The sequence below is a fragment of the Mytilus edulis genome, chromosome 8 (genome assembly GCF_963676685.1).
Source record: "Mytilus edulis chromosome 8, xbMytEdul2.2, whole genome shotgun sequence".
Taxonomy (NCBI): Eukaryota; Metazoa; Mollusca; class Bivalvia; order Mytilida; family Mytilidae; genus Mytilus; species Mytilus edulis.
The window spans coordinates 81,809,966-81,824,386 of record NC_092351.1 but is presented as its reverse complement, the minus strand read 5'-3'; the positions used below and the strand labels follow the sequence as shown (position 1 = coordinate 81,824,386).

Below are 14,421 nucleotides of genomic sequence, written 5' to 3'. Positions count from 1 at the left end.
TAATGTTCAGAAAATGTATTTTAAGGTGTGCTTTTTGCATATAGTTACGATATGTTGTTACAGTAAATCCAGAACTAAGTGATTACGAAGAGCCATATATTGTGTTAAATGGTCTTACACTGACACGTAACAATTAACTATAATACTATATGTTGCTGATGTTTGATGTACATTTAGTGATTTGAGTCAGGTAGACTTTTGTTTATTAATTCATCCAGTTGTTCACATTGATATGAGATGCGAGAAAGTTTTCTCGACACAATTAGATCTAACGAGGACTCATTTAAAAAAATGAAGACTTAAGTTACGCATTGCATTCAAACGCTGCACAAAGAAACAGAAAAAAATCCAAAAGATTTGTATATTCTTTTTTCGATTATACAATAAACACACCAATTATTGAATTATAAAAAAACCAAAACAAATGGCGTTCAAATGATTTATTTCTGGTTTCAACAAACTCCATCTGTGACACTAATGTCGTCGATAGAAATGGGTCCGTGAGAAGCGATGTCGCCTTTAACTACGTATCCTCCTATTGTTATATGGTACATGTATGGAAAATTAAAGGTATGTCGGAACAGTTTCCACGTCTGTGCATACATTCCGTGTCGATCATACCTATGGTGTCTACGGCCACTGTTGTCCTTCACATCAATTAAAAAAATAGATACATGCATTTATCATCAAATCTTCATTTTCTAAATTCCATTTTGTAATATTCGTATTAAAGTGATCATTTAAGTGATCAATTATAGTATTCATCTTTTCTATTATTTTCTATGATAATATAAGTATATGTGTCTGTGTACAAAAAACGCATGTAGATACATGTTTGTGAATGCATCTCTCTGTAAAGGTATTTTTATGTGTGAACATGTATGTATGTAACTATAGTATATGTGTGAATGAATAAATATGTAAGTGGGTATGGATGTATGTGGGTATGTAAGTTACGTTTGCATGAAAGTGAAGTACAAAATCAATTTGGAAAGAAAAGGGGGGGATAAAAGTAAAAAATAAATAGTTTTTAGACAATGTTCATTATGTTTCCTTTCATATCTGTATAACAGAGATTCAGTACATTTTCATATGTTTAATGATGTTTTTCTTTTTTATGTGAAACTATAGACATATTATATATAAGATCAATAAGGATAATTCTAATGTTTACAATATAAAGGCAGGCAGGTCACAACAGACAAAAGCAGTAGTACTCAAAACACAACATAGAATAATAAAGACTAAACAACACGAACCCCACCAAAAACTTGAGGTATTCTCAGGTGCTCAGAAAGGGGAAGAAGATTTGCCCCACATGTGGCTTCTGTAATGTTGCTCATAATAGTACAAACTCGGTAAAAAGTCTAATTTGATAAGGGATATTTTGGAAAAGGGAATGCAATTGTAGAAGCAACTTAATAAACCTGTACGCTATCATTTGTGACTGGATAATTTACAGCCATCTCGTGATGGCTCACTGACATTCTAACTGACATATTTGGACCGCACAAAATTGTTACAATACTGATATATAACTTCGAAACTTGACCTGGAAACTGAGGTACTTGACCTAGACACGTCATGCTACACTCACAGTTACTTTGTGACGTCAGAACTTCTTATAATGACGTGAACATCCTACTACAAGTACGAAATAATATGGTGTCGAGAATGGCTGTCAAAAAGCGATAAACCATATTGAATCTGGCAATTAACATACCTTTATATCTACATAGAGCATCTCCATATGCGGAATGAAATACCAGAAACTGAAACAGTACTGGTGATGTGCTGTTAATAATGGCGAGATAAGTTCTGCGTGTCCACCTGTGTGATGTAGCTTTGTTTGAGTGGACAGGAAATATCCATGCCCTTCAACAACAGAATCAATTTCCTTATAAATTATAATATATGTCCAACAACTATAATAATGAATATTTATCCAACTTTACATAAAATTGTACGAAACACACGTACACACCAAATGAATCATCAAAAGCAACACTCGCCTTTCACAGACCTAACCACAAAGTGCTACTTATTAGTAAAAAAGGGAATACAACTTCCATGGTAAGTGTATGTCTACTTTAAACACAACCCTACTCCATACAAAGAATGCATATAGTTCGTTTTTATGTTGTACTGTTATACCACTGTCACAGGTTAGGGAAACGGTTGGGATCCCGCTAACATATTTAACCCCGCCACATTATTTATGTATGTGCCTGTCCCAAGTCAGGAGCCTGTAAATCAGTGGTTGTCGTTTGTTTATTTGTTACGTATTTGTTTTTCGTTCATTTTTTTTACATAAATAAGGCCATTAGTTTTCTCGTTTGAATTGTTTTACATTGTCTTATCGGGTCCTATTATAGCTGACTAAGCGCTATTGGCTTTGCTCATTATTGAACGCCGTACTATAACCTACAATGGTTAATGTCTGTGTCATTTTGGTCTTTTGTTGATAGTTGTCTCATTGGCAATCAAACAACATCTTCTTTTTCATATAATATTTTTTAACGAAATCTATTCAGCTTTTAACAAAATTAGTTTCATGAAACCAACACCGATCTTAACGTAAGAATGGTAATCGCATAAAATTGAAAATGTTAGACTTGTGAAGACGATTTACCAAAAAATTTCAACACCTATAAAAGCATGATTTACTTATTGATAAGAGACGATACTGTCATAAAACATTGATTTAGATTAGAATGTATTGCATTATCATCTGTTAGAGGACTCACTACAAAGTTTTAACAGAGATAACAAAGTACTATTACATAAACATGATAGAAGTAAGAACTGAAAGCTTTTCAGGAGCACCTGATTAAACATTAGTTTAAGTGGAGGTGTATGTTGCTGAATTTTAAGTTTCTATGTAGTTTTGTGTAGACTGATGTTAAGCTGTTTTCTTAGTTTTCTTTTTAGTTCACATGTTGTCTGTCTTTGTGTCACCTTACATGCTCTAGAAGAGTTATCAGTTTCTGTCTCTCAGAGGACATTTGTTCTCTCTAAAGTTCAGACGTGCATTTCAAAATTTATAATGTTTAATGAACTGCAATATAAATTTTCCCATATACACGTTGATAGTTATCATTGGATTTGTATAAGAAAGGGGCGGAGATAACATATGCTGTATTTTGCAAAACTTTTAGGAATTTTGGTACTCAATGCTCTTCAACTTCGTACTTTATTTGGCCTTTTTAACTTTTTTGGAGTCAAGCGTCACTGATGAGTCATTTGTAGACAAAACGCGCGTCTGGCTTATATACAAAATTGATTCCTGGTATCTATGATGAGATTATTTTAACTCTTAGATCGAAAATAAACTGACAACGCGTCATTGCTTAAAAAGAAAAAGACAAACAGACAAATAATAGTACAACATAAAAAAACTAAATATTAAGCAACTCGAACCCCATCACAAACCCGTGTTATCTCATGTGCTCTGGAAGGGAAAGATGATCATACTCCACATGTATTTTTCAAGTTGATAATAGCTCAATTTACAAAAATTCTGAAGTTGATGTGATTCGGACACCCTTGTACAGTTGATTATTTCATAGTAGGGACGTCAGTTTGTCCTATATTTGTTATTGGAACTTGAACTCTAACATGTTTTATCATCTTAAATCTATTTCAATATAGAGATTTTTAAGAGAGTTCTGGAGAATTCATTTTTTATGACTATGAATTAAGATAATTTATTTACCTTTCTTACTTTCAATTTGATTTTTTTCAATTATTTCATCTACTGTATTTAGCATATTCATAAAGTCGCCTGACAAACAACAATGTGATAATAAATAAAGCATCAAACAAAAGTATATTAATATTGGTATTGCTAATTTTGCATCAAGTTTCCAATGCACTATGTTTATCCAATGCGAGAACTAATAAGAGTGAATTAAGTTTTGAGAATTTTTGATGATGTGTTTTCGGTTCGTGTTAAGTGTTCTGCCGTGTCTTTGCCAATTTGTTTTTAATTTATGACTTTGAAAAATATTAGTGGGGTTTTTCCTTTACCTCTCTGTCAAATATGTAGGTTCAGCTAACGTGGGTTATTCTTGTTGAAGGGCGTCTGGCGTATTAAATTATAACCCTGGTACTTTTGATAACTTTTTAACTTCTAGCAGCCTAATAAATATTTATAGTAAGATATGCATGTATAAATTCAATTATTTTATTTATTAAATGAAGATTATATATCTACGATTGGGACGAATATTAAAATATTGCAGATATCTTACTATCAATTTATGCAAAGATATATTTTAATGCTTAGAAGCCATGCTTTACCACAGAGTATGATACCTACTAGTCTCTACAAATTGACAAGAATGTAAACGAATATTCAAATAATAACTTACTGCCAGTATGGTCATGCAGAGGTAAGCTTGGATTCTGATGATTACTCAAAAAGGTCCATTCCATATATAGCCTAAGGTTTCCATGATGCCAGGAACATATATTTGCATCGTCGAAATTACAGTTCATGGTATGTGCTGTAAAAAGATTATGATAATTATTTTATCCAATTTGTGGACGCAGCTGCTTTTCGTGAGGAAGAACACTTCATTATAAGAACAAGTTTTCTACTTTTTAACTGAAACGACTATGTTGATGTTAACAACCCTGTAAATACTCTACATGAGTAATAAGTGAGCAGCTCTGAAAAGACTTAACACAAAATTAGTATGTGATGATCATACAGTAAGTTTCATCCTCCTTCAAACATATCAATTAATGTATTCAGTGATGTTCAGACAATGTATTTAGCGCTGTAAAACCAGGTTTAATCCACCATTTTCTACATTTGAAAATGCCTTTACCAAGTCAGGAATATGACAGTTCTTGTCCATTCGTTTTTGATGCGTTTTGTTATTTTATTTTGCCCTGTGATTATGCTCTTTCCGAATTGATTTTCCTCTTAGTTCAGAATTTTTGTGATATTACTTTTTTGCAGTTCAAGAAGATCTGCTTAGTCTATATTTAGATCGTAAAGTATCCGTTATTTACATGCACACACAAAACGACAAACTGGATTACTTTAACAGTACTGGATTGTTTGCAAGCAATATGTTTAAATCTTACAGCAATTAAAAGCAGGAACATGATTGAACAGTTCTGCGAATTTTAAACAGGAAAAAAGTCTGAAAAGAACTGCTACTTTATATTGTTTTTCAAAGCAATTCAATATGGTGTCTTTCTCCTAAGTTAAGGCATTTCATTTATGGATTTGATGGGTAAACTCTGATTAACGAACTAAACTGTTATGTAATGCTGCACTATAGTTAAAAGAATCAAATGCTTCTTTTGTGAATAATTTATGTGTGAAAGCCTCGAAAAGAACATTGTGAATATTCAATACTTTTACAATCATATAGGAGAAGTAAATTTTTAATATGTTAATAACTTCTATGCTATAACAAAGTATTTTTTGTTGAATGACATTTGTTTTATATATAGTTTTTTTCAACGATACCACAAAGAGAACGTGCAGTAATATATGTTATATTTCATTCGGAGAGGAAATATAACTTTCGGTTAGACTCGGCCAATCAAAGTTATGGGATCTTTCATGTATGAAAAGTATATCTCATGTTATTGTATTCAACTTGATATGACATCTTGTGTGCTTTTTTAAATATATAACAACTGGAGAGAATGAAAGACACAAAGTTCCATTATTAATACTTGCTATCTGTAATGTGCCGTTGCGTGGTATGCTTTTCTTGGTGAGTTGTCACTGGAATGCTTGTCGTAGTTGACCTATGCAATGTAGTTGGTGTAGTTCGAGCCGCATGTGTTTGAATTGGTATAGTAGTTGTATGGCCTGCAGTATTATCACACTTTGAATTGCACAATTGTTGACTACAACACCTCGTTCCAGTACAGTCGTTTGAATTAGCACTCAAACTGTTACATTGCTGTAAATGCAAGTAATTAAAACTTATTTATATAACCTTCACAATACAAAAATATGTTAGAGTGACTGGTTTTGTTAACCATTCCGACATTTCTCAAGAAACTTCATGATTTTCAAATAACTATTCATTTTGTTGTCAGAAAATTGATTGGTTACCTACAGTTTAATTGTGTGGAAACGACTAGTTTAGATTGAAGTGAATCCAAATGAACTAATCATGCAACATAGATGTTAGCATCTTAGTAGTTTACATATTTCAATATTCCTATGATATCGTACGCATCTCTGGGTGCGTGGCTTTTATCCGAATTACTATTCTATTGGTACCATTTACCGCTCTTTTAGGGAGGGTTGCGTTACACGATTTAATACCTCTTTCTAGTTGAACGACACACGTTGGGGATCGTGGCGTTTTTCTGATCGCGATTTACTTCACCATTGGTACCGCTCTCTATTAAGGACAATTGGGTCTGTGCAATTTAATATTACGTTGGTATTGTACGGCAAAGCATAGGTTAGTGTTGTGTTAATAGGTTTTAAGATCTTTTTGGTTTCGTACTCCACTCTTTTGGGGGGGGGGTTTACACGTATACAAGTTTCCATATCTCTTTGTTATCATACGCCTCTATTTTAGGGAGAGTCACGTGAAATGTGAACCAACATAAGAAAATGCATGCATCAAGTCAAGAAAATGACAGCTGTTATTCATCGTTTGATGTGTTCAACGTTGTTTATTTTTATTTTGCCATTTGATTAATGACTTTCCGATTTGAATTTTCCTCAGCGTTTCAAATTCTTTTTTTAAAGAGCTTAATCGTTTTTGGGGGGAAAAACAATTCTACTACTCCGCTTTTCTAAAATCCGGACGATTCAGATCATTGCATATCGTAAAAACTTATTTAAAGCTGTATGATGACATTTAATGTGTTTTATGTTGGGTTTTTTTCTGGGTTAGTTTGTTGTAATGCTGTAAAAATGACGTTTATCTGACATCTCTATTATTCACCTCCATTATCCATGTTATCTAAAATATCTTTAATGATTATTGTATACAAGAATGAAAATGTACTACTAACCGATTTATGAGCGCAACCACTGGTATATCTAGTCTGTCCAAGAATGTTGGCTGTTTCGACAATTTGACAAAGCTGAATTATAAAGAAAACATAATCATTTACATTTCTAACTCTTTGCTTAAACTGAAGTACAAGAAAAGTATTACAAAAATGTTCATGTAATTTATCAACAGCACTTTGCATTAACTCAATGACTATACAACAGTATCACATTCACTTTAGTTTATAAACAGTGGTTCAAGATTAATCAAATTCTATTTTTTATATAAGAAATGTTTTTGATGTTTATTTTTTTGTTTCCGTTTTCCTTTTTTCTTTTAACGTTTATGTATAGCTTAAAATAAAATGAAGGACTTTTGAATTCATACATATTTTCTTAGTATTATCATGATTGAATTTCCAGATGTTCTCACTAATTTGAAAGAATGTGTTGAGTCTGATGTAGACGAAACGCATGTCTGGCGTATCGAATAATAAGCCAGGTACCTTTGATAACTATTTACACTACTGGGTCGATGTCACTGCTAGTAGATGTTCCGTACCCGAGGGTTTCAGCAAATTATTAATCAGCACTTCGGTGTTGACATGAATATCAATAGTATGGTAATTTTTATAATCTTACTGTTTGCAAACTATAAATTATTCGAAATACTAAGGATTTTCTGACCAAAGCCATAAATTATCTAGCCATGTTTAGCCACTTTTTCGAATTTAGGGTCACCAATTCCCCTTCGTCAACGTTATACTAGTTTGGCTTTTTAACTTTTGTGATCTGATAAGTCTTATGTAGACGAAACACTTGTTTAGCGTGACAAATTATCAGCCTCATATGTACATTTGAAACTAGTTAGAATCAATGAACCCTGATTATTTTATATTGTACCTGATCCTGTGGACAAAGCGTTATCTTGTTGCATGTCTGAGAAGCTGTGATACCATGATTACAAGCAAAACAAATTGTTTCGCCGCTCCCAAGTATTAAATCTAAAAGTAGTGTGATGAGACCAGGTAAATCTTTGACCCTAATCAACGTTTTTTTTAATTCTACAAATTATTTTTTCGTCTTAATAAATTTTATAGTTTTGTTGCACCAATTAGAGACAAATCGTTGGTTTGGCTTCTTGTCCGTCCCTTATTAAGCAATACTGTGCAATATCTACGTTCATGATTTTACTAGAAGTTGATATTCGGAAACCAGCTTTCATAGTATTTCAATTATGGTATTTTCTAACAGATTGTTGCTTAATATGCCAGCACAATTATTATACGGAAATGATGTATTCTTGTCAATGATTTAGAGACAGTTTAATATGTGGTAAACGTTGATTCTAATTTTAATGTCGTATGCATTTATATACTGTTAACGTTTTTATATCATTGTGTAATACGTTATTATATTGCGTTAATAATACAAAGTTAACGAAATAGGCGTTGTTGACATTTAGTTTACCCATACGTTACATAAATGCTTTGAGAAGGCAATTAGAGTGGGAGATCGAGGAACCACAAGCAAATAATTATAAAGATAGAAGAAGCCTCAGAAAAAACCACAACACTACGAGACACAATCAAAAGCTTATGCGAAAACTTGAAGAAGAAGTATAATCTTTGGCAACTTGATAGTGAAATTATATAGGAGATACCAGAGAAAACCTTTCTCAATCTCATTGAAACAGAGAAAAAGACTCAGATCGGTAAATTTTAGATATAGAATGTATTTTGAAAAAGTACGCAATTAATCAAGCTCAAATACACTTTTTTGAGTGACAAACCGTTATTATTTGGCTTATGCATCCATAAAACCACAGAGAAAATTTATAATAAATAGAATTGAGGTAATTTAATCTTTTTATGGAATCATTTATTGAGATACTGCCTAACGAAGGACACTCCCGCAGGTCTGCTTAAACTTTGTATAACACATGTGGAACTGAAACATAATACAATATGGTTTAGTTGACCTAAACGGTTAAACAGCAAACAAGATTGGCCGACATGGTACGGAAATAACGATATGTCTAGCAAATGTACAACAATGCTGAAAGACGATTGAAAATTGAAACAATGGAGATTGGACAAAATATTGGTAGCAGTATAGAAGTAATCGTAGATATTTAACGGTCCAATTCTTATAAAAATTAAACCACATGACCGCATATGTGGTGAGATATACAGAAAACTGTAGAGCCACAGAAAACGAACTAAAACGGATGTATTAAATATTGATGAAATTGGAAATGCAAACTTCATATGGATTAAATATAAACAAGTTAAAATATTAGAAACGAAATAAATTGAATTGATAATTCTACAAATCGTAACACTATTGTGCTACAATTAAAGCTATTTCTCGACAAAAGGCAACTTTAACGATAGGATGTTCGTCGAATATATAATGCGACAGTTGCACAAAAAAACAGCCAAGTTTCCATATATGTTACCGGCAAAGGATTGTCGCATTTGCTAGTGAGAGCATGCTTCATTCAGGTATAAACATCATTCTAGCAAAAGTCCAACAAACGTTTTGAATGGCGAAAATAAGACAGTACGTGAAATATTTATTGATAAAATGGATACAATGCCGAAATGTATTCGGAAAATCTTCTCCCAAATCAGCAATTATACGATTACCGAAAGAGAGGGTTCAAAATGCTACACCCTCTTGCATAACCGGTTTAGACTTAGCAAGAGTGCTTAAGATAAGGAACCGACTCAACGATAAATAGAAGGCTCAGCGAAGAATCGTTTATGCTGTGTTTCCGGAGATTTGTAATTGTGTCAAATTCAATGAGTGTTAACGTAATTTTTAATAATTTAATATTTTCTTATTTGTGAGACAAATCTATTTTAGTTAATTACGCATGTCGCTCAACATAACAACTAATGGACATTGCATCTAGTTGCCCCGAGTAATCGGTGATTTAGGGACAGTTTTAACTACGACAACCGCTAAAACTACTTCTAATGCCTCTTGCATTTTTCCATTGTTAACGCCACTATATTTTTTGTAAACGTTGTTTTATTTTTATGTGATATGTTATAATATTATTTAATTTAAGTCAGACAAAAAAGACGTTGAGTTTACCCATTTGGTGCCTTTGCATATATTTCAATTATGTCATTTTTAGAAATTTCTAAGCAATTACCCTAAACATGTCATTTATTCAGTCTTTTTCTCTCTTAAATATTTTTGTGTTACCTTTAGATCCACAAACACTTTTCAGATTACACAAGTCTGAATTGCAGCATTTGTTGCATATTTGTGTAGCTCTCTTACTCTTGTCTCTTTTTCCAAACGGTGTCATCACGCGACAAATCTAATAATGAAAATGTATCCATATTCTTGCTTTTGGTTAGTTGTTTTGTTTATTCAGTCAAGAGAAATGACATGCAAAACAGATGAAATTGCAAATTATTGTAACAAAACGAATCACAACCCACTCTAGCAAATATATAACGTCACGTTACAGTACCGAGATAGCACTGAAATAGCTGAAATATTACTGTTTTAGAGATTAAATAAATTGTATTTCTATGATTTGACATTATAACATAGTTCAATGCATTTTGATATACCCAAAACGTTTACTTATGGTGGCCGGTTAAGGCCATTTCGCGTTTTCGCGTTTTCGCGTTTTCGCCCATCATATTATATAGGGCGAAAACGCGAAAACGCGAAATCGCGAAGTCGAAAACGCGAAAACGCGAAGTCGAAAACGCGAAAACGCGAAATATTTTTTCTTTCCGATTTCGCGTTTTCGACTTCGCGTTTTCGCGTTTTCGACTTCGCGATTTCGCGTTTTCGCGTTTTCGCCCTATATAATATGATGGGCGAAAACGCGAAAACGCGAAAACGCGAAATGGCCTTAACCGGCCACCATATTTACTGTATATGTCAACATACGTGTTGTATATGCTTTTTATGCATTGCAAAGAATAATGGTTATTTTCCTTTAAATTGTTTTTTCAATTTGTCATTTGTCAATTATTTTTTTTCAATTAATCATCATGTATTGAATTTTTATCTTTAAGTTCAAATTCATATTCATAAATTATGTACTAGTATAAAAACAAAAGACTACAATTGCAACTACCATAGACACAGCTAACCTTGGACTGGTTTCCTACGTTGAACTTGGACTGTTACCCGTTGGTTCATCCGTGTCATATATATCTAAAGGGAATTACTCTGTAGTAGCACTTACTTGTTCATCCTTACAACCAACATTATAATAAATGTTTCCATCATCTGTTATCTCTTTTCTCGTATAACATTCCTGTGAAAAGGAAAACATCGTGATTTATTGATGTTTGCTTAAATGGGCATACGCTAAAATAAATAGTAAAGTGCAATACCACACAATAGAGCCGATGGACGGTTTAATTACTAGTACCATTTAATAATACATTTCATATACAGAATACTGACCATCTTAATAATGTCCTCATATAGATATGTAAATAGTTCAATGAACACAAACACTTATGTAAAGTGAACCAATCTCTACACAAAAACTCAAATAATAAGGTAGTGTTTAAAAAAAAACGTGACCGATCGAGTAGACCCAGTCATGCCGAATGATTTAACAGCCAAATCAAATAAAACACATAACCTAGAAACGCCACCTATGGGCAGACAATTCAGAAGAAAATAATTGCATTCTAATTCTTAAAATCAACCGTTTGGAATTATATAGAATAATTGTGCAATCTTTTACTAAAGTGAAAAAGTAAAACAATGATTCCATTTTTTGGCAGCCAGGTTAGATCAATTTAGTCAAAATAAGCAAAATAAGCAACTTTTCTTATGAAATATTTACTGGCAAGTGAATAGTTGCATTGCATTCGTATCTTTGTGATCTCAGATTTATCTCTGAAACTTCAGATTGTTTTTGTATTTAATATGCTTGCCATTTAAAGAAAAGAATGTTTTCATTGAAAAAAAGGAAAATCACAAAAATACTGTACTCCGAGGAAAATTCAATCGGTAGGTCCCTAATCAAATGGCAATATCAGATGTTAAAACACATCAAACGAATGGACGAATGAAAGTGAAACCAAGGTGAACCATTTACTGATTCGATGCACAAAAATAAGGTATAAACGATAAGTAACATTGTTTAAACCTACAACATGAAATGAAACACATGGTCTATTTATATTTCTGGATGTCATCTCGAGGATTAATTCATCTAATTATATGGTTATGGACTAAACATATACACGTTGATATATGTATGCCTCAGATGTATGGTGGATTCCAGATCTTTTGCAGATTCCTAATGCTAAAGATATGTTTTGCAAATGGGGTAGTAGTCATTTTATATCTGACCAACTATTTAAAAAATTGCTTGAAACAAGTTGAATTGTCCATTGATAGCGAAAAAGCTGTTTGTAAATGAAAGCAAATAATAAGAAAAATAGATTAGTAGTACGACTAGGAAGCATATCTACAACCATTGTGAAATGAACACAGACTTTATGGTTGAAATAGTGTGCCCCTGAAGAAATGCATTTCCTACTCTGCATGTGTTTGGTACCTGTTTGACCATTTACTTAACCAAGTCTTATAACAACCTAAAAAATTAAATTTTCCAAAATATTTATTCAAGCGTTTATATTAAGTCATGTAATATGCAATGACTTGCCTCCAATATGTGGCTTTCTCTAAAAAAAAAAAAAAAAACAAAAAAAAAAACACATATTTCCCCAAACATACAGTTTGTTTACATAAATGTAGCCGAAAATAATGTCAATATGTATCAGAAATCTATAAAATATTTGTTTGCTTGTTTCTTAATCTCAAAAAAATAATTTGCTACATTAATACTGTTTTAAAGCTGACAAAATGCTTTTTTGAAGTATTAAATCTAAAAGAAAATTCGACGTTACATTACAGTATCTAATTGTGACGGAAAATTACGTAATATCCCAAACTGCCATATATTTGTGATTTATTTAGCGTTTGTGACGTCGTACTTACTCTTGATTAGGAATTTGCCATATAGTTTTGAAATCCACTTTTATAATAGACTTGAGTTCTAAATATATATTATCTTCTCCAATCTTTGTACAATCTATACAAAACTTTGTCATATCCAAAACGATTACTCTTATATATGTTTTTTCAATGTGAGATGAAGTAACAATATTATGCTGAATTTGTTCATTGCTTCAAATACCATGCAAAGAAAAAAAGAAAAAATTACCAACCTTTTAGATTGCCTTCACGATAAAGATATACATAACATACCTCATATTGGCCACATTCTGTCACTGTTGTACAATCATAGGGCTGTGCTACATTTTGACAATCTAAACACTTTACAGATTCTGAAACAAACGAAAAGATTCGCAATATTGTTTTCAAACCCGACTCTTACATTTACAAATGGTCTACCAAGTTATTTTGTAGAACACTGCACTCATGCTGATGGCAAAACAAAACTTAAAAATACAAAAATATGCTTATTTGAACATTCATGTCACAAATCTCCACTGGATTGGAAATATAGGTGAAAATTGACAGGAAATGGACATTAAACAAAATATCATTGTGTTTCTGTATTTAAAAATAAAAGGAAGAGAGGGCGGTTCAAAATGCATTGTAATTCAAATACTTTGTCTATGTATTTCAATATATTGATACTTGGTGTTTGCATTTTTCAGGATTTTTTGTTTTTATTTTGTCATATATTTGTCTATTTATGATTTTTTTCCTCTTTTGCATCTTCTCATTTTTTTTCAAAGAAAATTAATGATCGTTAAATTTGAATAGCCCTTAAAATCATCGTGCAATTATGTTCCGGATAGTACATATCAATTATTATTTATTATTACCGACTTCTCTTTTACTTGAATTCCCGCTTGTAACCTTAGTTACCATCTTCTCAATGGTTGGTCGTATTTAATCATTTAAGTTCCTTAATATGTACTGCAAACTTAAGTTATTTGGCAATATCATTACTTGGAGAAATAAGTGCAAGTAAAAGGTCTTATATTTACAAAATGTCAGCGCATTATATGTCTACATACATACCTACAGTCTTGAAGAAACATAATATTAGAAAACAAACGGAAATGATCTGTTTCATTATAAACATATTTATTGTAATGCCCTTATCATACATGCATAGGTCGACCTACTTTCACTATCATTTGTAAATATTATATATGGAAACTTCTTCTCGTTATCTTACTTGTCTTTCTTAATACAAATATGTTCTTGTGCTTGAAATATTAGTAAGTGTGGATTTAGACAAACGATATTTCGAAAGAAACCAAATTAAATTTATTTGATTATTTTAACTACTACCGTATAGCGGGTTATTTCCCCGGGTTGTAAATTGGAGCTAATTTTTGCGGATAAAACAAAATCGCCGTAATATAATTCCTCCAATTTGAAAGTTCACA

The 14,421-nt window shown here is 32.1% G+C and overlaps 1 protein-coding gene and 1 long non-coding RNA gene across 2 annotated transcripts; both read right to left on the bottom strand.

The window, feature by feature from the left end:
• Positions 1–439: 439 nt before the first annotated feature.
• Positions 440–4,508, bottom strand: LOC139487143 (uncharacterized). Its single transcript, XR_011655770.1, has 3 exons — positions 4,374–4,508; positions 1,724–1,875; positions 440–647 (listed from the first exon to the last, which is right to left on the bottom strand). It is a non-coding gene; the product is annotated as an uncharacterized lncRNA (long non-coding RNA).
• A 1,185-nt stretch (positions 4,509–5,693) lies between these two features.
• LOC139484431 (uncharacterized) lies at positions 5,694–14,127 on the bottom strand. The gene is made up of 7 exons (XM_071268164.1): positions 14,048–14,127; positions 13,262–13,341; positions 11,214–11,285; positions 10,208–10,325; positions 7,892–7,992; positions 7,009–7,080; positions 5,694–5,933 (listed from the first exon to the last, which is right to left on the bottom strand). Exons 1-7 carry the CDS (start codon positions 14,109–14,111, stop codon positions 5,694–5,696), a joined length of 747 nt encoding a protein of 248 aa, XP_071124265.1. The 5' UTR covers positions 14,112–14,127.
• Positions 14,128–14,421: the final 294 nt, after the last annotated feature.

Bases quoted from the DNA above. Each gene is read 5' to 3' on its own strand.
- LOC139484431 (XM_071268164.1), bottom strand. From the start codon at position 14,111: ATGTTTATAATGAAACAGATCATTTCCGTTTGTTTTCTAATATTATGT. The intron at 10,326-11,213 runs GTAAGTGCTACT...TTTCATTATTAG, and splicing joins TTGGTTGTAAGGATGAACAA to ATTTGTCGCGTGATGACACC. The intron at 7,081-7,891 runs GTACAATATAAA...TTTATAATTCAG, and splicing joins CGCTTTGTCCACAGGATCAG to CTTTGTCAAATTGTCGAAAC.